This window comes from Aquarana catesbeiana, linkage group LG02 (genome assembly GCF_042186555.1).
Source record: "Aquarana catesbeiana isolate 2022-GZ linkage group LG02, ASM4218655v1, whole genome shotgun sequence".
Lineage (NCBI taxonomy): Eukaryota > Metazoa > Chordata > Amphibia > Anura > Ranidae > Aquarana > Aquarana catesbeiana.
The window spans coordinates 642,865,143-642,886,598 of NC_133325.1; the positions used below are offsets into that span (position 1 = coordinate 642,865,143).

The 21,456-nt window shown below is 43.0% G+C and overlaps 1 protein-coding gene across 1 annotated transcript in view; it reads right to left on the reverse strand.

Annotated features, from left to right (window-relative positions):
* Positions 1–21,456, reverse strand: part of MAP3K15 (mitogen-activated protein kinase kinase kinase 15) — a 268,377-nt gene that overhangs the window by 76,272 nt on the left and 170,649 nt on the right. The window contains exons 9-12 of the mRNA XM_073616468.1: positions 15,713–15,872; positions 10,102–10,252; positions 5,244–5,351; positions 2,195–2,244 (exon numbers count right to left, since the gene is read on the reverse strand). Coding sequence (XP_073472569.1) covers positions 2,195–2,244; positions 5,244–5,351; positions 10,102–10,252; positions 15,713–15,872 — 469 coding nt within the window. The remainder of the gene's footprint in view (positions 1–2,194; positions 2,245–5,243; positions 5,352–10,101; positions 10,253–15,712; positions 15,873–21,456) is intronic.

A 21,456-nucleotide genomic window follows, 5' to 3' on the forward strand; every position in this document is an offset into this window, starting at 1 on the left:
GACTATTTGCATTTAATAAATCAACCCTAATATCTTTATATACAACTCTGAATTCCCAGCTCCCACATGTGACATAGCAGCTGAGATTACAGAATGGTATTTATTGATGAGTCACAGGGCTGAACGAAGAAAACAGATTCCTCCTTCCACACAAGTGAGTTGGATGGAGGAATCCACCATTGCCAGGACATTGTACCCTAAATGCAGGACTTTTCCAGCTTGTCCAGTCGACAGATGTCGATCTAATGATTGACTTTTTTTGAACAGGAACAGACACACACAGATTGAAATTGGCTTGGTCCCTGCTGAACTGTGCAAATTTCAATCCATCTATGGCCAGTTTATGGCCCATTTTACGCAAACATTCAGATCCGGTCCGCCTGTCCTATTTTCAGTAGAACCCGATTGGAACCTCCATTCTCCTCTATGGAGCGGCAGGTGTAAACAGACAGGTGTCCGTTTATACCCGCCTACATCCAAATCCAATCTGATCCACTAAAAACAGATGGGTGAGGATCCATCTAGCGAATCGGATCAGATAGCAGTTGGGTGTAAACAGACAAACGGTCCACTTACATCCGACCGCCCATAGAGGTGAGATTCCTTCTTGAGCTAGAGGATCGCAGGTGGTGTATGCCCCATGTAAAAGGATCCTATGTCTGCACTAAAAATACCGTTCTGATAACCTATTACTTATACATATTAGTCCAAATCCTAAAACCTTTAAAGCTGATAGAGTCAGAAATGTGTGGCATAATTATAATATAAAACAGATAACGTTATAAGTAATTCCACAAGTAAACACAGTGAGGCAGAGGACTGTCAGGTACATAAAAGTGTCATTTTTTACAAGGGACTCTTCCAGGAATTGTTTGAGTATAACAGACTTTCTATTATTTATAACATTTCCTGTCTTTGTTTGGCAATCCCTATTTGTTTTGAATACATAAAGATATACACTAAAAGGGAAGCACAATGTACAGTATAGGTGGTTAACTGTGTAGCAGTTTAGCTTTTAAGTCCAGCTCTCAGAAGGGCTCTACATATTTGCAGTTTGCATGATCTGCTTACATATGTTTGTTCCTCCAATAAAAAACATTTGGGCAGCTTACTTGACTTGTCTTTGATAAGGACAGAAGATTTTAAGGGATACGTTCACTGTATTTAGTGTGGAACATGCAACATGTTCCAGCTCTTGCTCATTCTCCCCCTAATTCCCCCCGTGACAGCAAGCAGGGGTTCCTCCCCCCGCCGCGTCATTCATTCACAGTTTTCCATGAATAAATATACTACAAGTACCTTCAGCCACCACAGCAAACAAACGTATAGTTTGAATGAACTGCGGGTGCACACAGCTCTGCAAAGATTGCCTGTACAGAGCTGTAAGCAGTGTGTGCAGGAGCCTGACATTGCACCTGCGATCTGCTGATTGTAGGTGCAATGCTTTTCAGGCTCCTATTTAATAAAAATAATAAATGCCCATTCTTTTACCTACAGAAATATGTGTATTTATTAGTTTTTATGTTAAGGTGAACTTAGTCTTTAAGCCGATGCATGGGCATGGACTAATGTTAACAGTGCAGAGTTTTTGCAGAAGCGGTGTAGAAGTTGTATAAGCAATAAAGGTAAATAAAAAAACGTGGTTCTAAAGGCAGAAGGTTTTTTTATCTTAATGCATTCTATGCATTAAAACAAAATACCTTAAGTGTGCAGCAGCCCCCTCAGCCCCCTTAATACCTACCTGAGCCCATCACGATCCAGCGATGTTGCATGAGAGCCTCGGCTGTTCGGGACTCTCCCTTCTGATTAGCTGAGACACAGCAGCGGGTGCCATTGGCTCCCACTGCTGTCAAAGTCAGTGAGCCAAAGAGGAGAGAGGGGAGGCAGGGGCAAGCTGCAGATCCGTGTCTGAATGGACACACAGGGCAGCGGCTCAGCTCGGGTGCCCCCAAAGCAAGCTGCTCACTGTGGGGGCACTCAGCAGGAGGGAGGGGCCAGGTGTTACGGCGAGGAAACCGAGAAGAGGAGGATCTGGGCTGCTCTGTGCAAAACCACTGCACAGAGCAGGTAAGTATAACATGTTTGTTATTTTCAAACAAAAAAACAAGACTTTAATATAACATAAACAATAAACATGTTTTGTCCAAACTGCAGAGAAAACAATCATGTCAAATAATTGCATCAGTTTCCCTACCTTATACCCCTTATAGAAGAAGCAGTAAAGTTCCACTCATGAATCCCTTTCTGAAAAAAGAAACTAGATTTGTAAGACAAGTATTTTCTGCTTGTGAAATCCTGTCATGTAACCCCTACCTATTCAGCAGACTAAAGTGTATCGAGAAACAATGGTGTCACTTTGACGTCAATATGACCATTCATTGGAACCTTTCCTGGAAGGCTTCAGTGATAATAAAAGATTTCAAATAAGCCAGCACAGACACACCCATGAGTCTTGCTTTTTACAAAGTGGCAATATAGTAGGAGTTTCTATTTGTGCTCCATGTGAGCATTAACACAATAAAGTATATTTCCTGTAGTACAGTGCTGTGTCAGGCTGGATGCTATTCACTGTGATCCAGTGCTGCCCTGACCTTATATTAAAGTGGAACTCCAACTTTATTTTCAGTCTTGCACAGTTATAGAGGCTCCTCTCCTGTACTGAAGTCGCTTCCCATGGTGTACATTAGATGGAAAAATTTTAATATAAATTTTATTGAACAAGAAGCTGCTGCAAGTCAGATGGAACCCGTCTCATTTCCTGGCTAGAAGATGCATGGCATGGTTTCACCCTTTCCTCCCCAGACTTACTGTCCCTTGCTCCCTCATTTGCTTCATTGGTGTTTAGTTCCTTCAGTCATGGAGGCTCAGCATCACATGTGGGCATTACCTTGGATGGTAATGCATCTACCAAGGAACACCCACTCCTCCAGACTGAAGATCACCTATCAAGGCATTTTGTATAATTTTGTATAATTCTTCCCCTACAAATGAAGATCTGCCTGCACAGCACAGACAGGGTTAATTTTGGCTAATACAGCTGCACGACACCCTCATAAACAATGAGAACTACCTAGGATTTTTCCTTGGTGGAAGGTCCAGAATACAGCATCTAAAAAGGTAAGCAGCAAATTCAGGGGTGTTTTATGAAATCAGTGGGCCTGTGTGCAACATCATATGTTGTATGCCTCAGTGAAGAGTGGGCATGGTTTTCATTGTGCCAGGGCTGTTATTAGGAAAATCTTGGGCACACCAAGTTGAAGAGCAATGCAGCATATGTAATGGGCTGTGGTGAACAGTGGGTGTGGCCAAATTGTGTTAATGGTGGAAGGGGCTTAAGAGGCATGGTTAAATAAAACAACTCCCCCCAGTAAGTCTGTCCCCCAGTATAATCCTTTCTGCAGGTCAGTCTGCCCCCAGTATAATCCTTTCCCCAGGTCAATCTGTCTCCCATTATAATACCCCCCCCCCCCAAGGTTAGTCCGTCTCCCAGCATAATCCTTTCCCCAGGGTAATCTGTCCCCCATTATTATACCCCCCCCAGGTTAGTCTGTCCCCCCGTATAATACTTTCCCCAGGTCAATCTGTCCCCCAGTATAATAACCTCCCCCTCCCCCCCAGGTTAGTCTATCCCCCAGTATAGTCCTTCCTACCTAGGTAAGTCTGTTCCCCAATATAATCCCTCCCTTCCTCCAGGTCAATCTGCCCCCCAGTATAATCCCCACAGGTCATTCTGCCCCAGTATAATCCTTCCCCCAGTATAATACCCCCCCCAGGTTAGTCTGTCCAAGTATAATTCTTCCTACCTAGGTCAATCTGTCCCCAATATAATCCCCGCCAGCTCCATCTGTTCCCAGTATAAATCTCCCAAGGTCAGTCTGTCCCCCAATATAATTACCCCCCCCTCTTCCGGGTGAGTCTGTCCCCCAGTATAATCCCCCCCCCCCAGGTCAGTCTGTCCTCCAGCATAATCTTTTCCCCTTGGGTCAATCTGTCCCCCAGTATAATCCCCCTGCAGGTTAGTCTGTCCCCCAGTACAATCCCCCCAAGTCAGTCAGACAGACCTAGGGGGATTGTACTGGGGCACAGACTGACCCCCAGTACAATCCCATTTCTATGCCTGCAATGGTTGCACAAATGTTTATCAAATCACTGTTTTCAGTAAATATACACTAAAAATCAATATTGGCACACATAAACATAACTTACAAAATTCCTGTTAAATTACTACTAAGGCCTTGTTCACATGGGGTGAACTAAAGTATACACCCGTGTAAGGGCTGTATTTACATGCACAGAGATTCACAGGTGTTCTTGTAAAGGAAGTCCTATTCATGTCAATTGAGACACAGCGGTTGCAGAGATGCAATTGTTGCTCCCAATCTTATATCTGTGTGGGGGTGCGGGTACACAGCCAAAACGCAGGCAGCACAAGTTTAGGGACTATTAAATAGACCCCCAATGTCTTTTTTTGAGACAGAGCAAGGGGCTGAGGACATAGAATCCCCATTCCCTGTCTTAGCTGAACTTCAGATAAATGAATATAAGTCTCTGTATAGAGGCTCCTATTCATTTCATTCACAATGTTTACTATGCTTCAGTGATGAATGAACGCAGGGACCAATAAACAGGTCCATGTTCATTCAGGAAGAGGCTGGTAAACACAAGATGTTTACCAGCCCCCCTTCCCCCCAGCTCTCTGTCACCAGAAGTAGCTGCAGGCAGCAGGAGGGGGAGAAGGGGACACCAGCCAGCAGCCCTGCAGGAGGGGGTGTGGGGGATTGGTACTGCAGTGGGGGCTGGGCAGGTGCAGGACAGGGATCATGGGAAGGGGGAATCTATTTTAACAGATTGATCCTCCAAGGCTCCCCTGCAGTAGCTGAAGCCGGCAGGAAGGATAGGAGGGACACCGGACAGCAGCGCTGCATGGGAGGGGATGCCAGGAATCAGTGAGGGAGGGCCCAGTAAAGCAGGGAGCTGAAGCAGCGGTAGGGGATCTGTTTGCTAAGTTAAATCCCCTGTGGCTCCCCTGCAGCCCCAAAAGCTGGTGGAGAAGCCTGAAGCTGGAGGGGAGGACTGGGCCCTGTATCCACCTAGTTTCTGTAGAGGAAGAATTTGTTCACTCAACCAGCAGTCTGAATAAAAAAAAAGAAAAACTGTTTATGGTCAAATTTGGAAAGACACTGGCCACCAGATAGTAATTGGAAAAAATGTAACTAATATCAAGAAACAAATCTGGCTCTTACCATTTCCACGGGGGACACATGCCATAATGAAACTGTTCTCTCATCAGCCTCCTTGTTTATAGATACATATGAGGGCTGATAAACCTTTGTGGGCTCCAAGACAAGAACCTAGAGGTATAATGAAAGGTCAGTTGTTTGTCATATAAATGTCAGGCTTTCAATAATTCGAATTCTTAATGGGTCAGTTCATCTTAAAGTGGAGTTCCATCCACTTTTATAACTCTTCAGCATCCCTCACTAAACTGTGCACGGTAAACGAATTGGATATTTAAAAAAATTTTTTCTCAGCACCTACTGTATATCTGCTGTATTCATTTTTTACTTCCTCCTCCCTGGCCGCGGCCCATCGCATCATTTCCTGTTTGCAATGCCTCCTGGGAAGGGGAGGCAACTTCCTCTGACACTGCCGTTGCTATGGAAACCTGACCTGAAACCTATTACACTGCTTGTGCTGCACTGAGCATGTGCGAGATCTGCAAGGATGAGATCCAGGAAGAAATACAGTCTGGCTTCAGATGCCCAAACTTAAGATGGCCACGGCCTGCTGTAAGTTTATAAAATAACAAACTACTGCTATAAACGAACAAAACAGACCTTAGTTTACAGACTGACTTTACTAGAATACATTAAGCTTGTGTATTATAGGGGTATTTTTATTTAAAAAGTATAATTTGGGCCGGAACACCACTTTAAGATCCATTTCACATGGGCTTTTACTGCCCCTTACCATCCACCTCCAAATAAACTTAATTTGATATTAAAATGCAAAATCCGCCTTCACTTGAAAAAAAGACAGGTAAAATAAAACATCAGGCAATCAGGAGGCAGCAGTATTGAACACCTGCAAACTCCCTCTAAAAAGTGATCCACAGCTGATCATTCTTCAGAAGCGCTGTAATGACTGTCAACCATGTGAAAGAGGCCTATATAATATCTCAGTTATAAATCATGTCTGGCTACTCAATTGTTTCTCCTGGAGGCTCTGGCAGTGAGCTATTCCCACCACAGCTCCTAGATTTGTTCTGCCAACCTTCTCTGTCCTAACTCTCCATAAAATATAAGACAAAACTGGACCCCCTCATAATGATGGAAGGGGTGTGTAAAACTAGGAATTCAAGTATAGGGATTCTTCATTTTCAGTCCTTCAGATGATATAAGATGAATCAATTCTTCAGCATCAAATAAAAACTGAAATATCTGTTTTGGGTAGATTGAAGAGCTTTTAATAGTCTCCATTACAATCCGTGATGAAATCTCCACTCTACAGGTATCTCCCCTAGTTAAGACACCATGTCAACAGGTACAACTGACACTCCCCTTATTCAAATCTGCTACTACAGACGAAGTTGCTAAATTCCTTTCTATCGCCCACCTAGCCACCTGTCCCCTGGACCCTATTCCCTCTCAAATGCTACGGTCGCCCTCTGACTCCATCCTACACTCTCTTACTCACATCTTCAATCTCTCCCTCACCTCTGGCATCTTCGCCAATGCTCTAAAACATGCACTGGCCCCCCCATACTTAAAAAGCCATCCTTGGGCCCTACCAATCTTAACAACCTACGCCCTATCTCCTTGCTCCCCTTTTCCTCTAAACTCCTTGAATGCCTGGTTTACAACCAACTGAGTGACCACCTTATTAAGAATAACCTTCTTGATCCCCTTCAATCTGGATTTCGCCCTCAACACTCCACAGAAACTGCTCTTTTAAAAATCACAAATGACCTGCTAACTGCAAAAACCAATGGACACTATTCTGTACTCCTACTTCTGGATCTTTCAGCTGCCTTTGACACGGTTGACCACCCCCTCCTCCACAAAAAACTTTACTCCCTCGGTCTCCATGACTGTGCTCTTCAGTGGCTCTCATCCTACCTATCCCAACGCACCTTCAGTGTCACTTACAATTCTACTTCCTCCACTCCTCTTCCCTTCTCTGTCGGGGTCCCCCAAGATTCTGTTCTTGGGCCTCTTTTATTCTCAATCTACACCTCTTCCCTGGGTCAGCCTCTCACGGCTTTCAATATCATTTCTACACTGACGGCACACAAATCTATCTCTCCACCCCTCAACTCACTCCATCAGTCTCCTCACGCATCACTAACTTACTAACAGACATATCTGTATGGATGTCACATCACTTCCTCAAACTCAACTTGTCCAAAACCGAGCTTATAATATTTCCTCCCCCACGTGCCTCTTCCCCTGTCTTATCTGTCAAGAGCAATGGCACAACCATCCACCCGTCCCCACATGTCAGAGTGCTAGGTGTTATCCTGGACTCTGAACTCTCCTTTCGGCCCCACATCCAATCACTTTCCAAAGCTTGCCGCCTCAACCTCCGCAACATCTCTAAACTACGTCCCTTTCTAACCAATGAAACCACAAAGCTCCTGATTCACTCCCTGGTTATCTCTCACCTCGACTACTGCAACTCCCTCCTCATTGGCTTACCTTTAAATAGACTATCCCCCCTTCAGTCCATCATGAATGCTGCTGCCAGACTCATCCACCTTACAAACTGCTCAGTGTCTGCTACCCCTCTCTGCCAATCCCTCCATTGGCTGCCACTCACCCAACGAATTAAATTCAAAATACTAACAATAAGTTACAAAGCCATCTACAACTCTGCCCCCAGCCACATCACTAGCCTAGTCTCAAAATACCAACCTAATCGCCCTCTTCGTTCCTCCCAAGACCTCCTGCTCTCTAGCTCCCTCATCACCTCCACCCATATCCGCCTCCAGGACTTCTCCCGAGCCTCGCCCATCCTCTGGAATTCCCTTCCCCAATCTGTCAGACTGTCTCCAAATTTATCCAATTTTAGGCAATCCCTGAAAACTTTCCTCTTCAGAGAAGCCTATCCTGCCTCCATTTAACAACTGCACTATCTTCTCCATTAGCTCATCCCCCACAGCTATTACCCTTTTGTATAACTTGATCCTCCCTCCTAGATTGTAAGCTCTAACGAGCAGGGCTCTCTGATTCCTCCTGTATTGAATTGTATTGTAATTGTACTGTCTACCCTAATGTTGTAAAGCGTAAAGTTTAGGCGCTATATAAATCCTGTATAATAATAATAATACAATCTTATCATAAGACAGGGTCTGATCTGGTTGATAACAGCACATTCTGTAATGTAAACTAGACCTAGGCTGAAAGCTTGGGACAATTTTTTTTTTTTATTCTCTGCAAGCAAAAGGTACTTTTCACTTATATTAATAATGTGATTTGCCTTACTGATTCGTGTGAATGTTAAAGAAAGGTCCACTTTATAGTGAACCTACATCAAAACATTCATCTAACATAGACAGCAGCATTGTTATTATGGGTGTTAGATGTACTAGCAGATTTAACCAAACTCCAAAAGATTTGCCCTCCTTCATTACCAGACCACTTTTTGAGATACAGCACTGTGTTACTTTAACTGACAATTGCGCAGTCATGCAACGCTGTACCCAAATAAAATTGATGTCATTTTTGTTCCCACAAATAGAGCTTTCTTTGGTGGTATTTGATCACCACTGCGTTTTTAATATTTTGCACTATAAACAAAAAAGGATTGATCATTTTGAAATAAAAAAAAACTATATTTTTTTAACTTTCTGCTATAAAACATATCTGATAAAGTAAAAAATAAAAAAATCAAATTTCTTCATAAATTTAGGCCAATATGTATTCTGGTACATATTTTTGGTAAAGAAAATCCCAATAGGCGTATATTGATTTTGCGCAAACTTTATAGTGTCTACAAACTATGGAATATATACTGGAAATGTTTTTTTTTTATATACTAGTAATGGCGGCGATCGCCAACTTTTACAGTGGGATTGCGATATTGCTGTGAACAATCGGGCACTTACTGACACTTATGACACTTTGCGGGAACCAGTGACATTAATACAGTGATCAGTGCTAAAAATATGCACTGTCACTATACTAATGGCACTGGCTGGGAAGGGGTTAAACATCTAGGGCGATCAAAGGGTTAACTGTGTGCCTGGCCAGTGTTTGTGTTTACTATGTGTGCTGTTTTTATTACGGGAAGAGATGGATTTGCAGGAACACAAAAATTCATCCCTTCCCCCGTCAGAAGGGAACTCTGCTTTGTTTACATAGGCAGAGCTCTGTTCTGAGTCTCTTCCCGACAATCGGGGGGTGGCGGCGGACACTGAGTGCCCACCACTCCAGATCGGCTTCTGCTGTAAATAATCACAGCAGAATTGGGATGGCGGCAGTGCATGTGTGCCCCCTGCAGGCGGAGGTGCAGGATCACATATATACACGTGATCCGGTGCACAACTGCCACCCTGTAGCAGGAAAACTGCTATTGGGCAGTCAGCAAGTGGTTAAATATACTAACAAGTTGAAGCTAAACTCCAGCTCTCACTTTATAAGCAGTTTTTTTTTTTTTTTACTTTTGGGGTAAAAGTTTTACATAAATAAATAAAAGCTGATCTTTATAAGTACCCTTCTCGGTGGTAAATGTTTTGTCTCATCCATCTAACAACCTACAGGCCCCATCACCAAGTGAAAATAAAGGAAAAGCAAGCCTAAAAAAGAAAACCAATGCAGCCATCACATCTAATAACTGGTAAGCTGCAATACAAAAACATTTTTGTTTTGGGTTTAATACCATTTTAATTGAACCAAACATGCTGGCAGAGACAATTATAGCCACACATTCCTGCAAAATTTGTATAGTAGCTGAAAGCTTACAGAGGACCTAAGGTCATATAATATATATGCCACTGCTTCATAGGCTCAGGTCCAGAGAGCAACCAGTTCTACTTCAGTGTTACAAAACTGCAATTTATTTTTTAATTTTAGCATCACAAAACATTAAATATTTCTTTACCGGAAATCTCAGCCCATTTGTAGACTCTTTTGTTGCCTCTACAATTATGTCCATCCAGAAATTCAGCCTGTCTTGCCGCGGGGAATGTTCCGTGTTGAGCTTCTTGAATCGCTGTATCAGAAGCAGATTTTGTACCACTGATCTTAAATACCTGGCAGGCAGAGTAAACATTGTCCATTTTAAGACTAATGGTTTATGTACAGCTTCTATGTTAACAAAAATAGAAGTTTTGATTTACCAGTTTGTTTCCTTGAGTATAATACAGAGCCTTCTTTAACCCTTTCATGACTAAGCCTATTTTTGAAATGTGGTGTTTACAAGTTAAAATCCGTATTTTTTGCTAGAAAATTACTTAGAGTTCCCAAACATTATATATATATTTTTTAGCAGAGAATCTAGAGAATAAAATGGAGATTGTTGCAATAGTTTATATCACATGGTATTTGTGCAGCGGTGTTTTAAATGCAAATTTTTGGAAAAGGGACACTTTCATGAATTTTAAAAAATCCAAACAGTAAAGTTACCCCAATTTTTTTGTATAGTGTGAAAGATGATGTTACGCCAAGTAAATAGATACCAAACATGTCACCCTTTATATTTCTAAAGAAAAAATTTGCGCTAGGTGTACAAACAGTAACTTAGTGAATATCACCCGTGAAGGAAAATCCTGCAGCTATGCACTATACCTTGATAAGGGCACTACTAAATAGATATAACAAAAAGCACAGCGCTGGATATAAATGCAAAAATACAACAAAAATTGATATTACTATTAAAGCACCAACAACTTTCATATGTGATAAAAGAAAAAAATAGAAATGAACAATAACATGAATGCTTCACTATAGTGATATATATGCGTGACTACTCCCAGTTTTTTATCCACACATTTAGAAAAAGTCCAAAGATGCAAAAAAAAACTGGGAGTAGTCACGCATATATATCACTATAGTGAAGCATTCATGTTATTGTTCATGCATATATATCACTATAGCATTCATGTTATTGTTCATGCATATATATCACTATAGTGAAGCATTCATGTTATTGTTCATTTCTATTTTTTTCTTTTATCACATATGAAAGTTGTTGGTGCTTTAATAGTAATATCAATTTTTGATGTCACCCTTTATAATAGCACGCACTCGTGGAATGGCGACAAACTACGGTACCTATGAATTTCCATAGGCGACGCTTTAAATTTTTTTTTCGGTTACCAGGTTTGAGTTACAGAAGAGGTCTAGGGCTAGAATTATTGCTCTTGCTCTGACCTCACATGTGTGATTTGAACACCGTTCACATATGCGGGCGCGACTTCCGTATGCGCTTTCTTCGCTGCGCGAGCTCGCGGGGATGGGGGCACTTTAAAAAAATTTTTTTATTTATTTTATTTATTTTTATACTTTATAAATTGTGTTTAAAATTTTTTTTTTTTTTTTTTACTTTTATTGCTGTCACAAGGAATGTAAACATCCCTTGTGACAGTAATAGGTGGTGACAGGTACTCTTTATGGAGGATCGGGGGTCTAAAAGACCCCCGATCCCTCCTTTGCACATCAAAGTATTCAGATCGCTGAAAACGGCGATTCTGAATACTGTATTTTTTTTTTAAACCGGCGCCATTGGCAGCCGAGTAAACGAGAAGTGACGTCATGATGTCGCTTCCGCGTTTACATTGAGAAGGCTGGAACGAAGCCGCCCACAGCTTCATTCCAGCCCGCCCACAGCCGCCGGAGGCAGCAGACTGGACATCGGGCCTCCCGATCGCACAGGAGGCCCGGTAAGAGCGGCGGGAGGCGGCGGGAGGGGGGGATGTCCGGTATAACAGCCGAGCGGCTTTTAGCCGCATCGGTTGTTATACTCGGGTAGCCGATCACAAACAACGGTACCGGGCATCATCCCGGTATAACCCCGGAAAGCCGAGTACGCATATCTGTGTACGGTCAGCGGGAAGGGGTTAAAGTGGTTATAAACGCAAAAAGTTTTTTTTTTTTTACCTTTATGCATTTTCTGCATGAGGATAAAAAACCTTTCAAATGTTGGTTACCCCAGCCCCCCCCCCCCCCCCCCCTTAGTTCTGTGCCCGTCTGGTCTGCAGCAGCTCTTCTCCCCTCTCTCTCCTGCTGCTGTCAAAACCTGTGAGCAGAGAGCAGGGTCTACAGACCCACACAGCCCGACTCAGGATCAAGCCTGCATGTCTGCCCCCATAGCAAGCAATTTGCTATGGGACGGACAGAGAAAAGGAGTAGTGGACAGTCGAAAGTGGGGGACGCCCGAAGAGGAGGATCGGGGTTGATCTGTGCATGAACATTGCACAGAGCAGTTACGTATGCAGCAGAGACTGGCTGAATTTTGATCCATCTATGGCCATTCCTGCATGACAGAAGTAGATCTAATAGAAAAATTTGAATTTTTTTCTAGATCAGAGGGCTGCAGCCAACAGACTGCAATGCTGATCAGTGTGGTCTGACAACAGAGGAATTCCCACTGTCTGAATACAATAATATAGCAAGGAGGATTCCTCCATCCACCACGCTTGTGTGAATGGGGGAATCTGTTCTTTTTTTTTCAATCCATCTATGGCCAGCCTTAGTGCACATAAGTTTTTTTTTTTTTATCCAGATGTTGGTGCAGTCTTATTTGGAGTTACTTTCTGCAAAAATGTATCAATGTTGGAAAATTTTAATTCAATCAGGGGCTGCAGGTAATTGGCTGCAGCTCTGAATAGTGTAGTTCGACAGCTGAGGAGTTGGGAAAAAAAAACACTGATCGAAAGAAAATGATCCACCTATGAGCAGCCTAAAGCCCTGTACACACGGGCTGAATGTTGGGCGAGATTGGCCGGTTCAATAAAAACCTTTGGCCTGTGTGTAAGGCACTCAGAATGCTGATCAGAGTGTTCTGGCGAGGTGTGTGTGTGGGGGGGGGCGTCCCCCTGTCAGAACTCAATAGCTCAGCAGGGGGAGATCGCTGTGCTAACGTTGGATACTTAGTACAGCGGCTTCCGACCAGCCTGTTAAATGGCTCTTGAAGTTGAGGCTGCAACAACATCTGGATAAGTTAACTTATGTGCACTAAGGCTCTCGTATTCTGACAGCAGGGACTCTTCTACTGTCAGAATTTACAGATCAGTGTTGCAGCCGATTGGCTGCAGCCCTCTGATCAAGAAACATTTTTGAATACTCCCGTTCAACAATAGTTGATTGTTGGATCAATTGCTGTTGAGCAGGAAGGGCTGTAAAAAATGTGGCCAGTCTCTGCTGAAACAGCCAAATTTCAATTCACCTGTGGCCAGTTTTAGAATTCTAGAAGTTGTGCTCATAAGTTTACATACCCTGGCAGAATTTATGATTTCTTGGCCATTTTTCAGAGAATATGAATGATAACACAAAAACTTTTCTTTCACTCATGGTTAGTGTTTGGCTGAAGCCATTTATTATCAGTGTAAACTGTGTTTACTCTTTTTAAATCATAATGGCAACAGAAAATAGCCAAATGACCCTGATCAAAAGTTTACATACCCTGGTGATTTTGGCTTGATAACATGCACACAAGTTGACACAAAGGGGTTTGAATTGCTATTAAAGGTAACCGTGCTTGTAATTAGTGTGTGTATAAAAGGTCAATGAGTTTCTGGACTCCTGACAGACCCTTGCATCTTTCATCCAGTGCTGCACTGACGTTTCTGGATTCTGAGTCATGGGGAAAGCAAAAAAATTGTCAAAGGATCTGCGGGAAAAGGTAGTTGAATTGTATAAAACGGGAAAGGGATATAAAAAGATATCCAAGGAATTGAGAATGCCAATCATCAGTGTTCAAACTCTAATCAACAAGTGGAAATGAGGGGTTCTGTTGAAACCAAACCACGGTCAGGTAGACCAACTAAAATATCTGTCACAACTGCCAGGAAAATTGTTCGGATGCAAAGAAAAACCCACAAATAACTTCAGGTGAAATACAGGACTCTCTGAAAACATGTGGTTTGGCTGTATCAAGATGCACAATAATGAGGCACTTGAAGAAAAAGATGAGCTGCATGGTCGAGTCGCCAGAAGAAAGCCATTACTACGCAAATGCCACAAAGTATCCCACTTATAATACGCCAAACAGCACATAGACAAGCCTCAAACCTTCTGGCACAAAGTCATTTGGAGTGATGAGACCAAAATTGAGCTTTTTGGCCACAACCATAAACGCTACATTTGGAGAGGAGTAAACAAGGCCTATGATGAAAGGTACACCATTCCTACTGTGAAACACGAAGGTGGATCACTGATGTTTTGGGGATGTGTGAACTACAAAGGCACAGGAAATTTGGTCAAAATCGATGGCAAGATGAATGCAGTATGTTATCAAAAAATACTGGAGGAACATTTGCATTCATCAGCCAGGAAGCTGCGCATAGGACGTACTTGGACATTCCAACATGACAATGATCCAAAACACAAGGCCAAGTCGACCCGTCATTGGCTACAGCAGAATAAAGTGAAGGTTCTGGAGTGGCCATCTCAGTCTCCTGACCTCAATATAATTGAGCCACTCTGGGGAGATCTTAAACATGCAGTTCATGCAAGACAGCCCAAGAATTTACAGGAACTGGAGGCTTTTGCCAAGAGGAATGGGCAGCTTTACCATCTGAGAAGATAAAGAGCCTCATCCACAAATACCACAAAAGACTTCAAGTTGTCATTGATGTTAAAGGGGGCAATACACAGTATTAAAGTGGTTGTAAACCCTCCCTCCTGACTTTTAACTATAGGTAAGCCTAGAATAAGGCTTACCTATAGGTAGTGGAAATATCTCCTAAACGTGCGCCGCTTAGGAGGTATTTCGCTTGTAGTGCACTGATGATGTACTCGGCGCATGTGCTGTGAAGAAACGGAGCTCTGTGCCGTTTCTTCCCCAGCGTGTGTCGTTACTGACGGCTCCCACGCGCATGCATGGGAGTGACGTCACGTGGCTCTGGCCAGTCACAGAGCTGGAGTCCGCTGCCCCCGGAAGAAAGAGGGGCGAAGATGGATGCAGCCTGCACAGGGGACAGCAGTGGATTTGTTTGCAGGTAAGTGTCACATAATGGGCTAGTAAGCGATGCATACTAGCCGATTATGCTTTTAATTTGCAGGGAGCAAAAGAGGAAGTAAAACCCATCAGGGTTTACTTCCTCATTAAGAACTGGGATATGTAAACTTTTGATCAGGGTCATTTGGGTAGTTTCTGTTGCCATTATGATTTAAAAAGTGTAAACAGTTGAATGTTATTAAATGGCTTCAGCCAAACACTAACCATGAATGAAAGAAATGTTTTTGTGTTATCATTCATAGTCTATGAAAAATGGCCAAGAAATCATAAATTCTGCCAGGGTATGTAAACTTATGAGCACAACTGTAGTCTACAAAAGTTGTCATTGATGTTAAAGGGGGCAATACACGGTATTAAAATGGTTGTAAACCCTCCCTCCTGACTTTTAACTATAGGTAAGCCTAGAATAAGGCTTACCTATAGGTAGTGGAAATATCTCCTAAATGTGCGCTGTTTAGGAGATATTTCACTAGTAGTGTGCTGATGATGTAATCGGCGCATGCGCTGTGAAGAAACGGACCTCCAGACTTACCAGACTGGAGGTTTCAGCTTAAAAAGACGTTCGGCTGCCTGTACAGCTTTTCCGATGTCACTGGCCAGCATGCTCACATTGAAGAACTGACCTACGTCCCAGTAGTTGTTCATTTTTTCCAAACTGCCCTTTCTTCCCAAAAGACTATTCAAGCGAACACCTAAAATAAAGTACACTCAATAGTTAAAAAACTCATAATATAGGTGCTAACATTTGAACAACTGCTGGAAATACTTAAAACTGTGGATATATTCAAACAGGTGGCTGTACAGATTGAAGCGAATTGCAGGCAACAATCCCAAAAGCTTTTCAGCAAACACAGCAACTGCACTAAAGTCAAAACGTTCACACATTCTACTCAAGTCTGGTTTGGTATAATCCTGTGGGAGATAAGCATATTACACCATAATGGGTCAGTAGGAGGACAATGAGACTTTCTTTAAAGCCCACCTTCTATCATACTATTAATTTAACCCCTTGAAATTACCTGGTACTTTCATGCATTAGGGGCATGCCATCCTTCTTTCCTTCCTTATACTAGGCAGCCAATGCCCAGGTCTAATTACTATCTCACTGAAGAGAGGGGAGGAACCTTAACTCTCACAAAGAGCAACGTGAACCTTGCACAGGGCTTCCTACTCAGGGCTCTGGCAGGTCAGCAGGATGACAGGGAATGGTAATTATTAGCAGATTGGCTGTAAAAAGAACCAGTTAGTTTGTCCCATATGTGAAATGCGACAGGTTAACTTTAAAAAGACTGCTCAATTGTCTACAATATTTTGATGATATTTTTATATTTTAGATTGTTACCTGTTAGATATATTGACACAAAGGGGTTGATTTACTAAAGGCAAATAGACTGTGCACTTTGCAAAGAGCAGTTGCACTTTGAAAGTACAATTGCTCCAGAGCTTAGTAAATCATGGAGAGCTGTACTGACTTCCATCATCCAATCATGTGTAAGCAAAATTGCTGTTTTTTATGTTCCTTGCGATTGTGATTGGTTCTTTGCAAAATGAAGCTTCTACTCATTTACTAAGATCTGGAGCAACTGCACTTGCAGAGTGCAACTGCACTTTGCAAAGTGCACAGTCTATTTGCCTTTAGTAAATCAACCCCAAAGACTACTCACTTCCTGTTTGGCTATGGGACAGGAAGTAAGGAAATGATGCACAATGGGAAACATATGGCTAAAAAAAAAACCTGACAGGGGTTATAACTCTCCCTTGCTCTATCCAAAAATGGGAAAAAAAAGGAAAATTGTACTAAATACTTACCGTAATTGGGCTTGACTGACGCCAAACCATAGCAGCATACTAGTGATAGGCTCCGCCTCTCTTCCACTCCCTCAGGACCAGTAAATAGCATACATTAAAGGCCTAGTTAGGCCCCACCCATTTCTTTGTAATTAGCTACATACCGAGTAAGTATTTGATACAATTTTCCGTTTTCCTGACGCCGCCATGGCAGCATACTAGTGATATATAACTAGCTAACAGGGTGGGTTCTACTTGTCGAATCAATTTTTAATCAGAATGGGACAGAAGACAGAACAGTCTTTCCTCCGCAGTTCACTAATGGCAAGACCCCCGGATCTACTCTGTACCGCTTGAAAAGGTATCCTGGGGCGACCATAATACTTCCCTGCAGATGGATTCCATGGACGCCTTCAAATGGGCAGCCCATGAGATTGAAACCACTCTGGGAGAGTATGTATCTGATGAAGGAGGTTCACGACCCCTCGCCCTATATGCACAACCAAACTTAAGTCCAGGAGGTAGCCTCTTTTCCCTGACGAATTCCAGCTGAAAGACTTATTACATGGTCTGTAAAGGGCAATTGTAGATAGGGACTTCAAGTTCTGTACACGTCCAATTTGTGTGACCCTCCTGAGTGATCCTCTGGGAAGTTAGGCAATGCCCATATGGCTGTTAGATGGAGGGCTGTCACTACCCTTGATACAAGATGATCCACCAGACACAAGTCTACTCCTTCTGGAAAGAAAACAATATCTTTTTCTGAAGCTCTCCGAGCTTGAATCTTAGACATCCTTCTGCTTGAAGATCTTGCAATAGATACTGCCTAGTAGGTAATGTCACAAACTGAACACTGTTCTGTTGGAGCAAATGGTCAAACTGATTTGAAATCCAGCAACACCGACAGATTCCACTGGGAAAGATCCTCTTTCGTGGTGGTCGAAACCTCCTTACTGTCTTCAAAATGAGTGCAAACAAAAGGATTTCCAGCACATTTAAGCCTTGTTATTGCCAACCTAGTCGACACTTGCAATCTCAAGGAATATAGGCTAAGGCTCATGTCTAATCTGGTCTACAAGAAGTCAAGAACAGCTGTCACCAGAGGTGCTGTAGTATCAATATCTCACCCTATTGAGAAAGAATGCAAACTTGTTCCAGATTTTGGCATAGATGTTGTTAGTAAAGTGCGTTCTCACACTCCACAAGGTAGAGATCATCCTGAAGCAGGCTAGGTTCTCAAGCTTCCCCTATCAGTCATCCTGTTTGCAGCCATGGCCTGCGTATGTGCAAAGGGGAATTGGCTTCTGTCTCATGAGATTGTCAAAATGGAGGAATGGATATGACTACCATGTTCACTCTCGACAGCCTCAAGAGGAATCTCATTACGAGAAATGTTGTTGGAAAATACATAGGGTAGATTGCAGATCCATGGAGAAAATCAAGGCATTTGTCCCCTCTGCCTTGGGGTGCGGAACTGATTCAGACATCCTCCTAAGTTTGAAATTGCTGTGAGAAGCAATGTAGTCTGTCTGTGGTTGGCCCCACCTGTGGACCAGCTCATAGAAGACCTACAGTGTAGGGCCCACTCATGCTCTGGAAAGTTTGCATGATGGTCAGTCTGTCTGTGTGTTTAAGTCCCCTAGGAGGTAAACTGCTTTCGGAAATTTGCAGGTGATTTCCTGACCCAGACAGCGTAGGGTTCACCTCTCTTAATAGCATACAGGCATACCCCACTTTTAACTACACAATGGGGTTTATTTGCTAAATCTGGAAAGTGCAAAATCTGGCTCACTTCTGCATAGAAACCAACGAGCTTCCAGGTTTTATTACCAAAGCTTAATTGAACAAGCTGGGGTTAGAAGCTTATTGGTTTCTATGCAGAAGTGAGCCTGATTTTGCACTTTCCAGCTTTAGTAAATAAACTCCATTGTGTACTTAAAGTGGGGTATGCCTGTATTGCCACAAGTTCCTCCTTTGTGATGAATATAGGCAACTGCTGCCTTGTTGTTCAACTGCAGAGAGACTGATCTTCCCGTGATTTTGTGTAGAAAGCTGAAAGGTGCTAAAGAAGCTGCTTGGATTTCTAGGGTATTTAAGACTACCCCGTTGGACAGGGAATCTCCCATTGTACTGTATTGTGCGGTTTCTCGCAGTGTGCCTTCCAGGCTATCTTTGCCGAGATGAATAGTAATTGTGATCTAGTCTAATGGTTCTAACAGGGCAACTTCAACAGATTCTCCCTCTTCAGCTACCATCGTATACTCCTACTCATACTGAGTGACAGTTAATAACTGTGCCAGACTGTTTCCTCTATTGTGCTAAGAATCCCAGCTTAAACTGTGGAAGTCAGAGCGCCCAAGAGATTATTAGTATGACAATATTGTGCTCCAAAGCTTGAGGCACTGAGAAATGGTCAAACAAGTGGAGATTACTGTCTTCAGCATTCCTTCTTTGACTGCCACCATTTTCTCTGGTGGAAGCAGAACAGAGGAGTTGGCAGAGTACCTCCCGTCATACTAACTGTTGAGTTAGAGAGTTAATAAACCAGCCATAGCCACAGGGTGTTTATGAGAATCTCTTGGTGCGTCAGCAATTGTTTCAGACCTCTGGATAGAAGAATAATGTTGTCCAGGTAGCAGCGCACCCGGAGAACTTATTGTCTGAGTAGAGCTAATACTGCGCTGAGAACCCTTGTGAACAGTCTCGGAGACCTGCATAGGCCAAAAGGCAGACTGTTAAACTGGAAATCCGTCTAGCCGATCGCAAGCTTACCAATTATGAAAGAAATAAATATTTATCTGGCTGCGCTGGTTTAATTGACTCCATTTTGAAGATCTCTAAGGGGATAAAAAAGTTTAACGTCTTCAGATCTACAACTAAACGCTAGCCACCATGCCTTGCAAACTACATACAGGGTTGAATTGAAGCCTGTATATTCTTTTTGTGAATGGAATCAGGAAGAAAACCCTCAAAGGTCTGATATGTATGTATTATAGTGGCCCATCTGTCTAGAAGAATGGAACCTGCTGAGAGGAGGAACATTCCCTATTCCTTTGCTTCCCATCTTGCAGGAGCAGGACAGACTTCCTGTCACTCCTGGTATGGCTGTGTTAAGTTTCCTACCAACACAGAGATTTCCTGTTATAAGGTATCTTACACCAAACTTGCCTGAGAAAACAAACGCAGCCCAAAGTTTCAAACTTCGTATCTACTGTAGGCAGGGATTAAAGTGATGCCATCTAATCTCTAACAATGATAAAACCTGTATAGACAAAGGAGATTTTGTCTTCGGACTTTGCCGTTCTGAAGAAAGGGTGAATATGACTTACAATTGGCCTGCTTGACTGTCTGGATACATAGTTCAATGGAGGGAAAACTGAAGCCAAGCAGTTCCGGGCCTTCCTCTGATGAAGAGGAGCTACTACTGTCCGCAGGCTGTCCACATGCCAGAGTAGCGGAACTAAGTGCGTTATCGCCACCTGCCAAGGTGCCAGGATGCTCTTCTAGTGACAGGCAACTAGGAGGGGTCTGCCTGGCTGAGATAATTGAATTAAGTACAGCATTAAATTTCACGCCACCCTCTTCAATAACCATGATATTTGAGTGTTACCTCTCGACTGCGAACTCCTCCAGGCAGTCTTTACTCACCAGCCTATTGGGCATAGATATTGCGCCACAGGCACTGCAGGACTTTTGCTCGAATGGTAGCGTTGCTCTAGGAAGAAGCGATAAGACATAAACCTTGGAACTTTCCCTTTGAATGGGAGCAGCCTCTAGGGCTACGTTCCTCCAAAGAACGTCCGCCTCCCAAAAGGAAAATGGCGGTCGCTACTCCCTCCAGCCAGTGTGCATGTGCAGTCCGGCACAGCCTGATGGTGTCATCAAGAGCGTCTCCAGCACAGAGAGAACAGTCCAGCACAGGATAAAACAAGCAAAAGGTCAAATATAATAAAAAAATTGAGCCATAGAAGGCCTCAAGACCCACATAAGGGGTTCCTAGGCTGTTCCCAGGCTGTTTAGTGCAATTTAGCGGCCTGAGCACTGGGACTTCGCACTGGGAGAGGCTCAACCCAGCCGTCTGCTGCACGGAGGCAGAGGTGGGGACACAGTACTGCTTACTCTCCACTGGTGCATGGAGGTATGAGGAAAAAAAGAAGAATGGGGTGGGGCCTAACTAGGCTTTTAATTTATGCTATTCACTGGTCCTAAGGGAGTGGAAGAGAGGCGGAGCCTATCACTAGTATGCTGCCGTGGTGGCATCAGGAAGTTTTGCCCATAGTTCCACTTTAAAACCTTTACCCACAACCATTTGTTTTGCTTTAAGAAGAGTAAGTATACAGTATATGGTTTATAACAATGAGTAGTTATTTTCATTTCCTAAAACTAGTCAAAACAACTTGAACAAATTCAGGCAACTAAAATTGCTGATTCAGCTGACATAGACAAATTCATTGACAAAAAAAGTTATGAAATTATACAGAAACAAAA